This window comes from Ornithorhynchus anatinus, chromosome 1 (assembly GCF_004115215.2).
Source record: "Ornithorhynchus anatinus isolate Pmale09 chromosome 1, mOrnAna1.pri.v4, whole genome shotgun sequence".
Classification (NCBI taxonomy): Eukaryota; Metazoa; Chordata; class Mammalia; order Monotremata; family Ornithorhynchidae; genus Ornithorhynchus; species Ornithorhynchus anatinus.
In genome coordinates, this window is record NC_041728.1 from 18,585,198 (window position 1) to 18,598,863 (window position 13,666).

The 13,666-nt window shown below is 47.8% G+C and overlaps 1 protein-coding gene across 4 annotated transcripts in view; it reads left to right on the plus strand.

Moving 5' to 3' along the window:
- Positions 1-4,049: 4,049 nt before the first annotated feature.
- EDIL3 (EGF like repeats and discoidin domains 3) overlaps positions 4,050-13,666 on the plus strand; it is a 316,556-nt gene continuing 306,939 nt past the window's right edge. For 2 of the 4 annotated variants that reach the window (XM_029070902.2, XM_029070921.2), the window contains exon 1: positions 5,818-6,119. In XM_029070902.2, coding sequence (XP_028926735.1) covers positions 6,032-6,119 — 88 coding nt within the window. In that variant the 5' untranslated portion in view covers positions 5,818-6,031. Of the gene's footprint in view, positions 4,150-4,242; positions 4,311-5,817; positions 6,120-13,666 lie in introns of those variants that run through there. The other 2 variants (XM_029070916.2, XM_029070911.2) reach the window with 2 other exon arrangements.

The window sequence follows — 13,666 nt, forward strand, 5'->3', positions numbered from 1 at the left end:
AAGTCAATAGTTTGAAGACAATCCCTGCCCTCAAGAAGCTTACAACCTAGCAAGCGTGACAGGCACAACATAATGGCAAATGGGAGGAAAAGGGAATGGAAAGATGGATATGTGGATGAGTAATGGCTTCGATAGTAGAGAGTGATAGCGAAGTGTGTTGCCTCCAGTGGGTGCTCAATAAATGTTATTTCCTCTATCACTTGTATTGCAAGAGAAGAAAGTAGAGACAGGCTCATGGCCCCCTATGTTTTTATAGGCACTGACTTCGGGAGAGCTATAAAACTGCAGGCCAGATCATGTGAGGTTATTAAAGGACTCTGAACAGAGATTGTCTGAGAGGCCAGTGCTTTTCTGCTGTTCAGGTATGTTGATGGTTTCTGCAATTCAATCTTGGGGGAGCTACGATTCAGTTTGGGATGAAAATGATTCTTTTTAAGGTATTTTTCAAGTGTTACCGTACGGCAAGCACTGGGGTAGATACAAACCAATCAGGTTGGACACGGTCCCTATCCCATATGAGGTTCACAGTCTAGTGAAAAGGGAGAAGAGCTATTTAATTCCCATTTTCTAGTAGAGGAAACTGAGGCACAGAGATGTGAAGCAACTTACCCAGGGTCTCATAACAACGGGCAGAGCTGGGTTTAGAATAATTCCTCTGACTCCCAAGTCCTGCTGCTTCTTATAAATGTCAGTTGGCAAAAATGCCTGCAGTCATGGGAAGGAGTGAACTATTTGTATCTAGTCTCTGACAATAGGCTGTTTTGTTTGAAAAAGCACCAGGCTACTGAAAGAGGCCAGTGAATGAGAAAAGCATGCAATGTGTCGAGCCTATCTTGTGAGCAGAGGACTTGAGGTTCCTCTCCTGAGATCCAACAGTGCCTTTCACGACTGGTCCACCAGTTAAAGCTGCCAGCTGACATCCTTCTTACGATTAGTGTCACCATGCCAGCCATCTTGGCATGTCTACACGTTTTAATGTAGTATAATGCCCTCTGGAGTTTTAAAAAGTCATTCTTTAAATGAAAAGCAAAGCACAGTGTTATTAGCTTACATGTCTGAGCCAATAAGCCACCTCGCTTCCTATCATGTCCTCTAAAGTAATTAATTATGGCACATCTCTTCTCCTTCTCTTCCATCCCCTCCTCCTATTTCCCAATCACTCAGAGGCTAGGTTTGGGATTTCAGGAAATCTTTGGGATATAGCATAGTTTGGAGATGGTAGTTTGTGATAATTAGAAACATTACATCTAAAATATTTTGGTTAATCACAAAATACTGTACTTCCATGTTCTAAATGTTAGAAGATCAGCTCTACATTTATTAACCTCTTGGAGTCATGGGGCAGAGATTTGACGTTGGAGGGATTCAGGAGTTACAGAGCTTGCTTACTATTAGGCAGACTCCAGGAGATTGATCATATTAGTTTTGAAAGGGATATGAGCATAGCAATTTTCTTACTTGTTCTAAAATTCAGGACTTGAATTCTAACTCACCACTTTCACCTGCTAAGAAAATTTTAGTGACAGCTTCATCCTTCCTGTCCCCCCCCCCCAAAAAAAAACCCAAGAAAAAACCCAAAATAAATACAGATCTCAAGTCCTGTGGGATCCTATTTACTTAAAGCCTGGTAGCAGCTGACACATAGCAGCTGTGTGACCTTGGACAAGTCATTTAACTTATCCATGCCTCAGCTTCCTCATTATGAAAGGGAGATTATATAGCTTCTTTCTCTTTCCCTTAGTTCTTGAATCCCACATGGGACAAAGAGTGGATCTGATCAGATTGTACTGAATCTACCCCAGCGCTTAGCACACAGTAAGCACTTAAATACCACACTTCTTATTGTGATCATTATTTTGGAGCAGGGAGAAGTGTGGTTAGCAGTTGTCTGTGATTTAACCTGACCGCAGCAGACCTGGTCTCTCTTGTTTGAATCCATTCACTGACCGAGGATGCTGGTGGAAGGCTGGAGAGGGAGAAAGAGACCAAGTAAAGAATACAAGAAGCAGAGTGTCCTAGTGGACAGAGCATGGGCCTGGGAGTCAAAGGACCTGAGTTCTAATCCTAATCTATTTGCCTGCTACAGTACTTGGGGCAAGTAGCAAAACTTCTCTGTGGCTCAGTTTCCTCATCTGTGAAAAGAGGAATAAATGTCTGTTCTCCCTTCCCCACTAGAGAAGTAGCATGGCTCAGTGGAAAGAGCACGGGCTTGGGAGTCAGAGGTCATGAGTTTGAATTCCACTCTGTCACTTGTCAGCTGTGTGACTGTGGGCAAGTCACTTAACTTCTCTGTGCCTCAGTTACCTCATCTGTAAAATGGGGATTAACTGTGAGCCTCACGTGGGACAACCTGATTACCCTGTATCTACCCCAGTGCTTAGAACAGTGGTCGGCACATAGTAAGCGTTTAACAAATATCAACATTATTATTATTATTATTAGAGTATGAGCCCTATTTTGGACAGGGATGGCATCTGATCTGATCATCTTCTTCTGTGCTTAGAACAATGTTTGGCATAAAGTATGTGCTTAACAAATACCACAGTTATTATTACAAAGGCTGGTGTCCAAAATTTCTGGCCAGTTGACATTCATATTTATTTTACTTCTCCCATTCATAGGAATATTTCTTTTTCTTGCTCTCTCTTCTTCCCTCCAAATGAGGACCTGCTTTGAGACAGAGCTCGAGACAAATTGTGAAAGACATTCAATCTGCTTGACTGTAAAGTTCTTAAGGGCAGCGAGGAGGTCAACTAACTCTATTATATTCTACAAGCGCTTAGTACAGTGCTATGCATCTAATCAATCCATCAATGGTATTCACTGAGGACTTACTCTGTGCAGAGCACTAAACTAAGCTCTTGGGATAGTACAGTTCCATAGCGTGGGTAGGCACGATCCCTGCCCACAAGGAACTTACAATCCCACGTAAGCACTCAAAAAATCCTGCTGATTGATTACGGCTGATTATTGATTACTGCTGTTCACCCACAACGCTGAAACGGAGTGTGGTGCTTCTGTTCTGGGGCTCTGTCCTGCAGTTAGAGTTACCTGTTGACGTTGCAGTTACCCTCCTGCTTTTAAAAACATACGTTCGCAGCAAGATCAACCAGAGAACTGCCACCAGATACGGTGGGGCTGTTAACCCACGACTGAAAACAGAATGATGATTTCAACACTCCCCTTCCCACTTCTGGTTGTCTCGGAACACGCCACCTCGCTATCGTACTGCCAGGCCAAGCAGTCCCTCAGGATGTCCTACCTCTAAAGAACGTGACGGCTTAAATATAAAGGGGAAAATCATTATCGGTCCCCGTCCGGGTGCTGAGGAATATTTTGGAAGACAGAATCCTATTTTTCTTAGAGGAAAAAAAATACGCATATTAAATATACAACGTGCCATGCCTGTCTCCTACCTCACGAGACATCACATTCTGGCTTCTTTCTGGCAGGTTGCAAGCTAGAATCTAAATTCTTCTCTCTCCGTTACTCTTGCGGCCAGGAGGTGTCTGTGCTCCTAAAAGCAGGCTCCATCCTCTAACAGGATTATTGTCTGCTCATCCGTTCTTATGACCTCACCAAATAAACCTGACGTTTGCGGGGCAGGGAGACTCTGATCTCCGCCGATGGTACTTTCCCCAAGGACTCCTGCCTCCCCGGGTTATGGGGACTGGAGCGTGTCAGTCCAGTGCTCAGTCCAGTGCTCTGAACATAGTAAGCACCCCAGCAGTACGATTGATTGACTAAGAGAGGGGCTTCCCCACTCTCTGACCCTGGGCTCCAGGGGAAGGCTCCCCTCACCTGGCCCCTAAGCTCTGGAGAGTTCAATGTGAGGGCAGACTATCTGCTTCCAGCTTCCTACTTTGGGCCCACAGTAAGCGCTTAACAAATACCATCATTATTATTAATAACTGAGGGCCCCTGATTGTGAGGATGAAACACGTCAACGTCCACAGCCGCCGCACTGAACCTTCCCCAGTCCAGGGGGCTCTGTAAGAAATCGCTGAGAGCCCATTCCTGGCACATACCTAAGGAAGAGCTCCCGGAGAAGCTCCATCGTCCTGACGAATTGGAAAGCCCCCCATTCGCTGGAAGCAGAGAGGAAAAGCGCCGGTGCTGGGGATTGCCGCTTTAACTCCTAGATCCCAAGTGCGTTTGGAAAGGGCTGGAGGGCGGAAAGGGGCGGGGGGTGGGGAGGGGAGAAAAAGGAGGCTCCCGGGGGAATTTAGAGGAGGAGGACGGTAGGTGCCAGGGTGTGGTTGCGGTCATCTCCTTGCCTTCTTCCGGGACACGAGGATCCTTCCAGGAGGGTGAGACGGAAAGAGAGAGAGAGGGGAAGAGCCATAGAGAGAGTGGGGTGGGGAGGGGGTGAGAGAGAGAGAGAGAAAGAGAAGGAGAGGTGGGGGAGAGAGAAGGAGAGGGGAGAGGGAGGGAGGAAAAGAGGGAGGGGGGGAGGGAAAGGGAGAGAGAGAGAAGGAGAGGGGAGAGGGAGAAAGAGAGAGAGGAAAAGAGGGAGGAGGAGAGAGGAAAGGGGGAGGCAAAGAGAGAGAGAGAAAGAGGTGGGGGAGAGAGAAGGAGAGGGAAGAGGGAGAAAGAGAAAGGGAGAGAGGAAAAGAGGGAGGGGAAGCGAGAGAGAGAGAGGAAGAGAGGAAAAGGGGGGAGCGAGGGGGAGGAAGAGAGGTAAAGGAGGGGGAGACAGGGAGAGAAGTAGGAGGGAGAAAGATAAAGGGAGAGGAAAAGAGGGAAAAGCAAAGAGAGACGGAGAGGAAGACAGGTAGGGAGAAGGGGAAGGGGGGGAGATAGAGGGAGAAGGAAAGGGGGAGAGGGAGAAAGGAAGGGAAGAAAGATAAAGGCGGGGGAAAAGAGGGAGAAGGAAAGAGAGGGAGAAGGAAAAGGGGAGAGGGAGAAAGGAGGGGGAGAAAGAAATGCGGGGGAAAAGGGGGAGAAGGAAGGGGAGAGGAGGAGAGGGAGGCGAGAGAGAAGGAGAGGGAGAGGGGAGGGCAGGGGAGGGGAGCCGGGGGGAGAAGGAGGGCTGGAGGGCGGGGTGGTCCGGGCCCGGCGGGCGGTGAAGGCGCACACGCCGCCTCTGTTTGTATACACTGCGCTCTGCCACACGCAACGCCCGCCCGCCCGCCCGCCCGCCCGTCCGCCCTTCGCTCCCTCCCTTCCACCTCTCCTTTCTCTCTGTCTCTGTCTGTCTCTGTCTGTCTCTGTCTGACTCTGTCTCCGGGCCGCTCCCGGGTCTTCCCGCTTCATTGTTCTGCCGCTCCCCGGCCCCGCGGCGGCGGCGGAGAAGGAGGAGGAGGAGGAGGAGGAGGAGGGAGAGGCAGAAAGAGGAGGAGGAGGAGGAGGAGGGAGAGAGAGGAGGAGGCAGCGGGAGCAGCCGGGGAGAGCCTGCCCGCCGCGGGACCCGGGAAGGGACCCGGGAGCCTAGCATCCTCAGCCCGCCCCCCTCTCCTCCTCCTCCTCCTCCTCCTCCTCCTCCTCCTCCTCCTCCTCCTCCTCCTCCTCCTCCTCCTCCTCCTCCCCCCTTCCTCCTCCTCCTCCTTCCTGCCTCCTCCTCCTCCTGCCCGTCCTCCTCCCGCAGGTGTGCTCCGCTGGTGGGGCAGCCCCTACCCAGAGCTCCCGGACCGTGCGGGGAAACCGAGGCAGGAGGGCGGGGACATTTCTTCCCTTCTTCTTTTTGTGATTTCCCCCTTCTCTCTCTGTCTCTCTCTATCTCTCTGTCTCTCTCCTTCCACCCTCTATCTCTCTCTCTCTCTGTCTCTCCCCCTCCCACCCTCTCTCTCTCTCCATATATTTCTGTCTGTCTCTGTCTGTCTCCCCACCCTCTCTCTCTGTGTCTCTCCCCCTCCCACTCTCTCTCTCTCTCTCTCTCTATCTCTATCTCTTTCCTCCAAGGAAGGTCTGCGGGAAGAGGACATATTTTTTTTTTTAATTTTTTTGTAGTTGCCCCTAGCGTCTCTCGGAGCGTGCGGCTCCTCCCGGCCGGGTCGGTCCGGGGGAGGAAAGAAGGAAGGAAGGAAGGAGGATGTCGGTGTCGGTCGTCGTGGGGCCGGGGCCCGGCTGGCTGGGGCTGTGGCTGTGGGTCAGCCTGGGCGTCCAGTACAGCGTCCGAGGTGAGCCGGGAGGGGGGGAAAGGAGGAGGGGAGGGGGCGTCCCTCCCGCGCATCCCCCCGCCCAGCGGTCCCCGAGGGAAGAGACGGGGGGTCCGGGCGAGCGTCCCGCGCAGGGTCGGTGCGGGGCTCCCGAGGACACCCCCCCCGGACCAAGCTGGAGATGGGTGGCCAAGCCTACAGCTCCCTGGAGCTTAGTCGACTCCTACGGCGTGCTGAGCACTGCGCTGGACGCTCGGGACAGGTCCGTCTCCGGACTGTGCCGTTAGAACCCGCAGAGCCGCCCCCGCTCCCTCCCGTCCCCTCTCGAATCCAGAGAAATAATAATAGTGATAGTGATGACGATTATGGTATTTGTTAAGCGCCTCCTGTGTGGCAGGCACTGTAGTAAGCGCTGGGGAGGATACGGGCGAATGGGGTCGGACACGGTCCCTGTCCCACGTGGGGCTCCCAGCCTCCATCCCCATTTGGGAACTGAGGCCCACAGAATAATAATGTTGGTATTTGTTAAGCGCTTACTACGTGCCGAGAAGGCAAGTGACTTGTCCAAGGTCACGCAGCAGACAAGGGGCTGGGGCGGGATTAGAACCCGGGACCTTCCGACTCTCAGGCCCGCGTTCTAGCCACTCTAAGGGGTGGGGGTCCGCGGCCTCAGGGGACACTGTAGGAGCCTCCCCCTCGTCCCCCCCCCCCAGAATATTGGGGTGCCTTGGGCCCGGCCTTCCGAAGGACAGGGAAGCAGGGGAACCTCGGCACCCTGCACAGTGGGAGCTGGGGTCCCCGGGGTTAATCCTTTTTTTTCGAAATAACAATCCCGGGGTCGCAAAAGTTGCCAGAGTCCACCTGGACACCCGGCCCCTCCGATGTGAGCCCGTCACTGGGCAGGGATTGTCTCTATCTGTTGCCGAATTGTACATTCCAAGCGCTTAGTGCAGTGCTCTGCACATAGTAAGCTCTCAATAAATACTACTGAATGAATGGGGAGCAGGGAGATCTCCCGGACTCTGGGACACCCCGGGATTTGGGGGGAGCGCTGGTTTGGGCGGGTGCCGATGGTCCTGAGCGAAGCCCCATCGTCTGGGAAATTAAAAGTGAGATTGGGTTGCCGGGCTTGGCGCCCCTGGAGTTTGGATGCGAGCCCCTTGCGGACCGGCTTTTGTCTCTATTTGGTGCTGAACTGGACTTCCCAAGCGCTTAGTACAGTGCTGTGCGCATAGTAAGCGCTCAATACTTAGGATTGAATGAATGAAGAAGAAGAAGAAGAATATTGGTATTTGTTAAGTGCTTACTATGGGCCAAGCACTTTTCTAAGCACTGGGGTAGACACAGGGTCATCAGGTTGTCCCACATAGGGCTCACAGTCTACATTCCCATTTTACAGATGAGGTCACTGAGGGAATGAATGAATGGAAGGAGATGTTGCGGGCTGTGGGAAGGGAGTAGGGAGGGGGACAGAGAGAGAAAGAGAGGTCAGCTTCAAGCTTTGCCATTCCAACAGTCCTCCCCATTTTCTTATCTTATCCATTTTCTCTTTGGGGGTTAGGAATGTGTCTGTTTGTCGTGATATTGTACTCTCCCAAGTGCTTAGCACAGTGCTTTGCACGCGGTAAACGCTCAATAAATACGATTGAATGAATGAATGAACTTCGGGAACGGAGGATTTTTCTGTCTGGTCTTGGATCCGAGGGCGCTGGACAGCGTCATCTGGGTGGTTTTATTGGCTCTTCAGTCCCCCAAGGGTCCTTTGCAACGTTTGGGTTTAAGATGCGGCGCTTGAAAGCCGTCATGTATCAGACGATAGAGAACTAGATCTGAGATTAAAAACCTAAAAATCGAATGAATTTCCTCTGTTTGGATCATTATCCTTGTGGGCTTCCCCTCCGTCTCCCCGAAGACACTCACACATCACAAGCCCGTAACTGCCCTGTTTTGGGGGAAGGGGTTTGTGGCTGGGATGGACCCCGTAAATCGCTGCCCCTTTCTCCGGCCCAGTCTGTGGCAAGCTAGGAGGGTTGCAAAGTGAGTGAACGTGTCTGTGTGTGTGTCCGTGTCTGTGTGTTTAGGAAACGGTAACATCTTAGTGGTTCTTGTGGGCGAGCCGAGATTGCAGTGAAAGACGTGTGCCTCCCGGCGTGATTGTCCCTATCGATTGTCCCTGCACTGTCTTCCCGAAAGAAAGGGGGGATGATTGAATGAGTCCCTCCCCCTGCTCTTCCTCACACGTGCATCAACACACACATACACACACACACACACATCCCCCATCCCTCCCACCCACCCACCTACCATGCACTACTTCTCCCACCTGGCCCTCTGGCTCGCACTGAAGTGAGGATGGGGCTGGTGGAAAAGGAGGGGAAAAAAGAGAAATTGCTCATTTCTGCCACAGCACCCACTGCCTCCCCACAGCAGGGACCCGCTGGCGTGAGCGGCAGGAGAGAATGTCCGGCGTGGGTGGGTGGGCAGGCGACACAGCCCCCGTCGGCGTCGCGGCGCCCTTCGTGACCCACAGGTGTCAAGCGGGCCGGGGGCCGAGCACGTGGGGCCGCACGAGGGGCCAGGCGAGGCCGGCCGCCAGGACTGACCGGCAAGATCGGGGCACTGTGGGGCTAATGAGGGCACTTCGTGGCCGCTCAACAGCTGGACGTTAAGGGAAAAGGAATCAGAAATGAAACATTGTACCAGTGCAGTCTCTACTCCGGTGGTGCTAGACACAAGGACGCTTAGTGCGTGATAGTTCACGTTTAAACTTTGAGTAAACTTGCTACCCGAAAAACTTGGGCATCTCGAGAGGAAATTCCCCCGGCGTGCGTCCTTCTTTTTAAAGTTGGCATTTTCCCTCTGCGTGATATGTAATTTAAGTTCATTAACGTTTATGCTTTGGGGAGACTCTGTAACTTTTATTAGTAGCTTTTACTTTAAAATTAAACCAATGGATCAGTCATCTTGAATATTTTATTAGCTCTTAAATTATGCATTGTTATGGGTTGCTCTGAAAGAAAGTCCAATAACGTTCATACAGTTTCAGCAGGCACGTGATATCTAAGACAATCTATCCTTATGCCTGCAGTCAGCTTGTGCCTGAAGTCTTTCAGCGAGAGATTCTGTCTCTAAAAAGTCTAGACATGTCATAAATAGGATGCATCGTTGGACTCTTTCATTTGTCGTCTAGAAAATCTTTTTTTTTTCTTACCGCTGCATGAGAATGAAGCATAACTTCAGAACTACCAAAATCCTCTCCTTCTCAACATCGTTCTCTTAATACAGACCCTACCACTGAAAGATGCATTTTCTCTCTTTTCCTAGTACTAGTTTAAATTTCAATCGTTCCATTATCAAATTGCTAGGAAGGTGAAACTTACACTTTTAAAAATGAGTCCCAGATTCAATAAGCAAAATCTCCTATTGTAGTCATGTTGAAATAATAATTTGAAGACATTGTTAAACTTTAGGGGAAGAGTGTCCTACTGAGATAATTTGGTTCTACTGCATAATCTTTGGCATGCCCTAGTAAGCGTAATCACAATATGGTACAAATGATTGGCTTTTTGAAAATTCTTTCAAAATGTTTTTAACATCTTTGTAAATTAAATACAGTCTGTTTTGAAAATTCAGTGTTTAGATGCAAAATCGGTGGATTTTACAATAGGAGAACTGGCAAAATTATTGATCAAGTCAATTCTTATTTTACCTTAGAGTTGATGGAACTGCCAGACAGAAACTAATTAATGCATTCTGTTAATTTGTTGTGCATAGGTCTACCATTACTCTGTACTATTCTTTAATTAAAACAGATTGTTAGGTTTCCAAACATGTTACTTACTGGTTCAGTTCATTCTGTCTAATTGAAAAAAAAAGTCATGAATTGTTTCAGTTTTTTTCCCATCAAGTTTGTCTTCACGTTTGTTACAGTGTGTAGAGGCTTGATTGAGACTCTTGCATATATTTTTTTGGCTACGGAATCATGAAATGCCTATTGTTGTATTCAAAATTATTAATAATGATGGCATTTGTTAAGCGCTTACTAAGTGCCAAGCACTGTTCAGAGCGCTGAACACTTTGTAACAGAAAAAAAGATCTTCCCAGGACTATGGGGAGAATTTGCATATCGCTGATTTTGTTTCAGCATTTTGACCTTAGCTGATGTGTTTCATAGACGGACTCTTGGTTGTAGGTCAGTTTTACAGCACTTATCTTCTAAGATGAATTTAGATTCGGGAACATTCATTACCAGGACAAAAGACTTACGTCCTAAAGAACTGAGGCTACTTAATTGTGAAGCCAGGCAATTCTGCTGTTTGTTGTTTCCAGAGACACTTGCAGGTGCAGTGGAATCACAAATGATTTATGATGTAGAAGGTACCTTGGGTCCTAGCCAAAGAACAATGCAGTCTTCAGAATTTAGTTCGTAGCGGAAGCGAATCAGAATGAGTGATTATTTTTATAATATTTTGTTAGCACGTTTTGCTAAAAAGAACAGTGAGTGCAGTTGTTAGGCTACTTACACCTCAACTCTTGACAGTTTTACTCTGCCTATGGTTTGATTCTGTTCATTTTTTGAGAAATTGTACAATATTTTGAGATAACCAAGAAAATGAGGCAAACTGTGTACCATTCCTAGTTTTACATTTCATTACTCTTAATATTTTAAGTCTCTTTGCAGGTTGCAATAACAAGCCATGAGATATTTAGTATGCCTTTTGGGGAATTACAGTAATAGCGTATTGATCCACAAAGAGCTATGTGAAGCTGGGCCATTATTCTAAATGTTGTGAAGCCTCTAGTGTGAGAAAGCAAGGCATTTTTAAAACACAACAGATATTTAAACCAAATCACTTACATCTTAATGAAGCCCAGAAATGCCCATAGGAGCCTCTTTGAACCGAGGCAGGATGGAGAGGAGCAGATGCAATCGGCTGTACCATCACCAGTAGGTGTCAGAATAATCAATGGAGATAATTCGGAAAGTCACGCAAGTAGAGAGAAGTAAACGAAGAAAAGGCTCATGATGATATAAAATATCTGCATAAGTAACTGTTTAGGGATCACCCAGAGATGAAGAATGGCTCCAAGAGGTGGCATTTGCTTGGGTAACTGTTTTCACTCGCATATTTTTAGGAGCTTACTCTAGTTACCCAAATTGTCCACCACTCGAGCTACAGCATGACTATGCCTAACGGGCACTTTTCAAAAGGAACCTTCTGAATATCTTCAAATCCCAAGGTGCTACTGATAGAAATATTCCTAAAGCGAGGAGTGCTATGGAGCAAAAGAATTCTATTGAATTTTAAGGAATCTTTGCCAACTGACTCCCGGCTTACAAAGAATGGCATTGATATTGCCAAGAAACTGACCTTCATGTCCTCTGAATCTAAGGTAAGGTTTTGGGTAAACTCTGGAGTACTAGTCGAATACAGATTGATGAGGCTTTTCTCCTCCGATGCTAAATTCTAGGTGCCCTAGTGCTTCTGAATTTCTGAAGAGTCTGCCGGAGGGGCCACGATGTTCCAGAAATACTAAATAATGCCACAGATCAAAGTGAAGAGCAGCATCCTTTGACTCTGAAGCAGAGGAACATCTTAAAGTTTGCCATCCCCTGTCTGAGATATTAACCCTTGGATAGAGGTGGTTTTTTTTTCATCGAACACCGAAAATGATCTAATATTTCTTTGTTTTCCTCTGCCCCCCAACTTTTCCTTTCAAATGTGTTTCTGGCATCTGCTGATGTTGGGCTTAAAAAACCATGTGGCTCATGCACACACATATACCCTTTCTGCAAATCTCATCTGCTCATCTGCCTTTCGTAACATACCAACCATTTTATATCAGTAATGGTAGCCAAGACCCAGCATTTCAGTCTGGAGTGTTCATAGCATCCCTTTAATATATTAGAATATGGGATTGGAAATGGACTGATCCTTGACATTCCACCCCGGAGGACTTTCCACCCCAGGATAGATCCTGATGCCTTGACCCAAAGATCCTATAGCTGAAATAAGTGAAAGAATGGGATGAATCAGCAGCAGAATATGGAGTGAGTGGGACTTGATTATAATAATAATGATGATAGTAATAATAGCGCTATTTGTTAAGCACTTACTAAGGGTGAAGCACTGTGATGGATTCAAGATCATTAGGTCAGGCACAGTCCCTGTTCTACATGGGGCTCAGGAGACTCAAACTTTCTAACTTGGCCTGGATCACACAGCCAGTGAATGGACTGATCGGGATTAGACTATTTTTTTCCTAACTCCCAGGCCTGTGCTCTTTCCATCTCTCACATTTGAAAATGTCTTCTGGTCTGGAAGGCCAAAGGATCTCAGGCTTTGGCTAAAGTGTACTTTTAAGTGTATAATGAATCAAACGATAGTATTTTTTGAGCTACTTTGGTGTGCAGAGCACGGTACTGAATGGGTAGGAGAGGTCAGTGGCAGAAACGATGGTTCCTGCCCCCAAGATGCTAATCACCTCGTGGGGGAGACAGGTATAAATTAATTTCCAAATAGGAGGAAGTAATGCTCAAATAGGAAGAAGTCCTATAGCTGGATTTCATTCCAGAAATGGAAGAATGTGTATTCTTTAAACAAACAGTGCACAAAAGTATGTATTACAGAAAGATTTTTGTGGTGTTACAGAACACTTACTGAGAGCCAGTATTGTGCCCTGGAAAGTGGAATGAAGAGATCTAATTCCAGGCCCTCACGCAGACGGGTTTTTGAGCTCCAAGGCACTTTTGAATCTGACATTCATTTTGTGGCCAAGAGGAACATACTTTAGTCTTTAGCTTCAATGTTTCCATCTTTCAAAGGGAGTCGGTAGTGCCAACCAGACAGATGTGTTCTGAGGAATGGCTCAATGCGATATTACATTTTGTAAATGGAAAGCCCTAAATTATTCTCTCATAATGGGGTAATTGTGGGCTTGATTCTGCAGTAGAGCCTTAATGTGACTGCCTTGCCAGAGTTTCCTGGAGGTTCAAACGCCATTCGCTGGATGTTTTGTGAGGCGGGGTATTTTTAGGCATTCATTGGAAAGGAACTTTTCTTAATGCCTTTCTAACATGCGCAGCTTAAGCTCAAGTTACACACGTACTAAGATCAGCAGAATAATTTGTAGATTACTGGTGATGACAGCAAGGCAGATAATGTGATGAAGGCTCAGAGAAGAGAACCTTGAGGGACGCGGAGACAAGGTAGCAGAGAAGAAGCATTAATGACCACACACCGAGCCCTCTATCCACCTCCCTACCGTTTCCCCTTACCTTCCATTAATCCATCAATCAATACTATTTCTTGAGCCCTTACTCTGTGCAGAGCACTCCACTAAGTGGTTGGGAGTGTACGATAGGGTTAGTAGACATGATCCCAAGCCTCAAGGTGTTTACTGCCCTTGAGGAGTTCTCGGGTGTTCAGTGCGGGATAGCTGTCACTCAAGGCTTAAAGGGCCACCATCCAGCGTGGAGTCTCTGATGTATTGTCAAGGCTGAGCCATGAGAGTAGATTTCCCAAATCTCTTCACTTCTGGCGTGAGCTTTCTGGTAGTTACTAAGA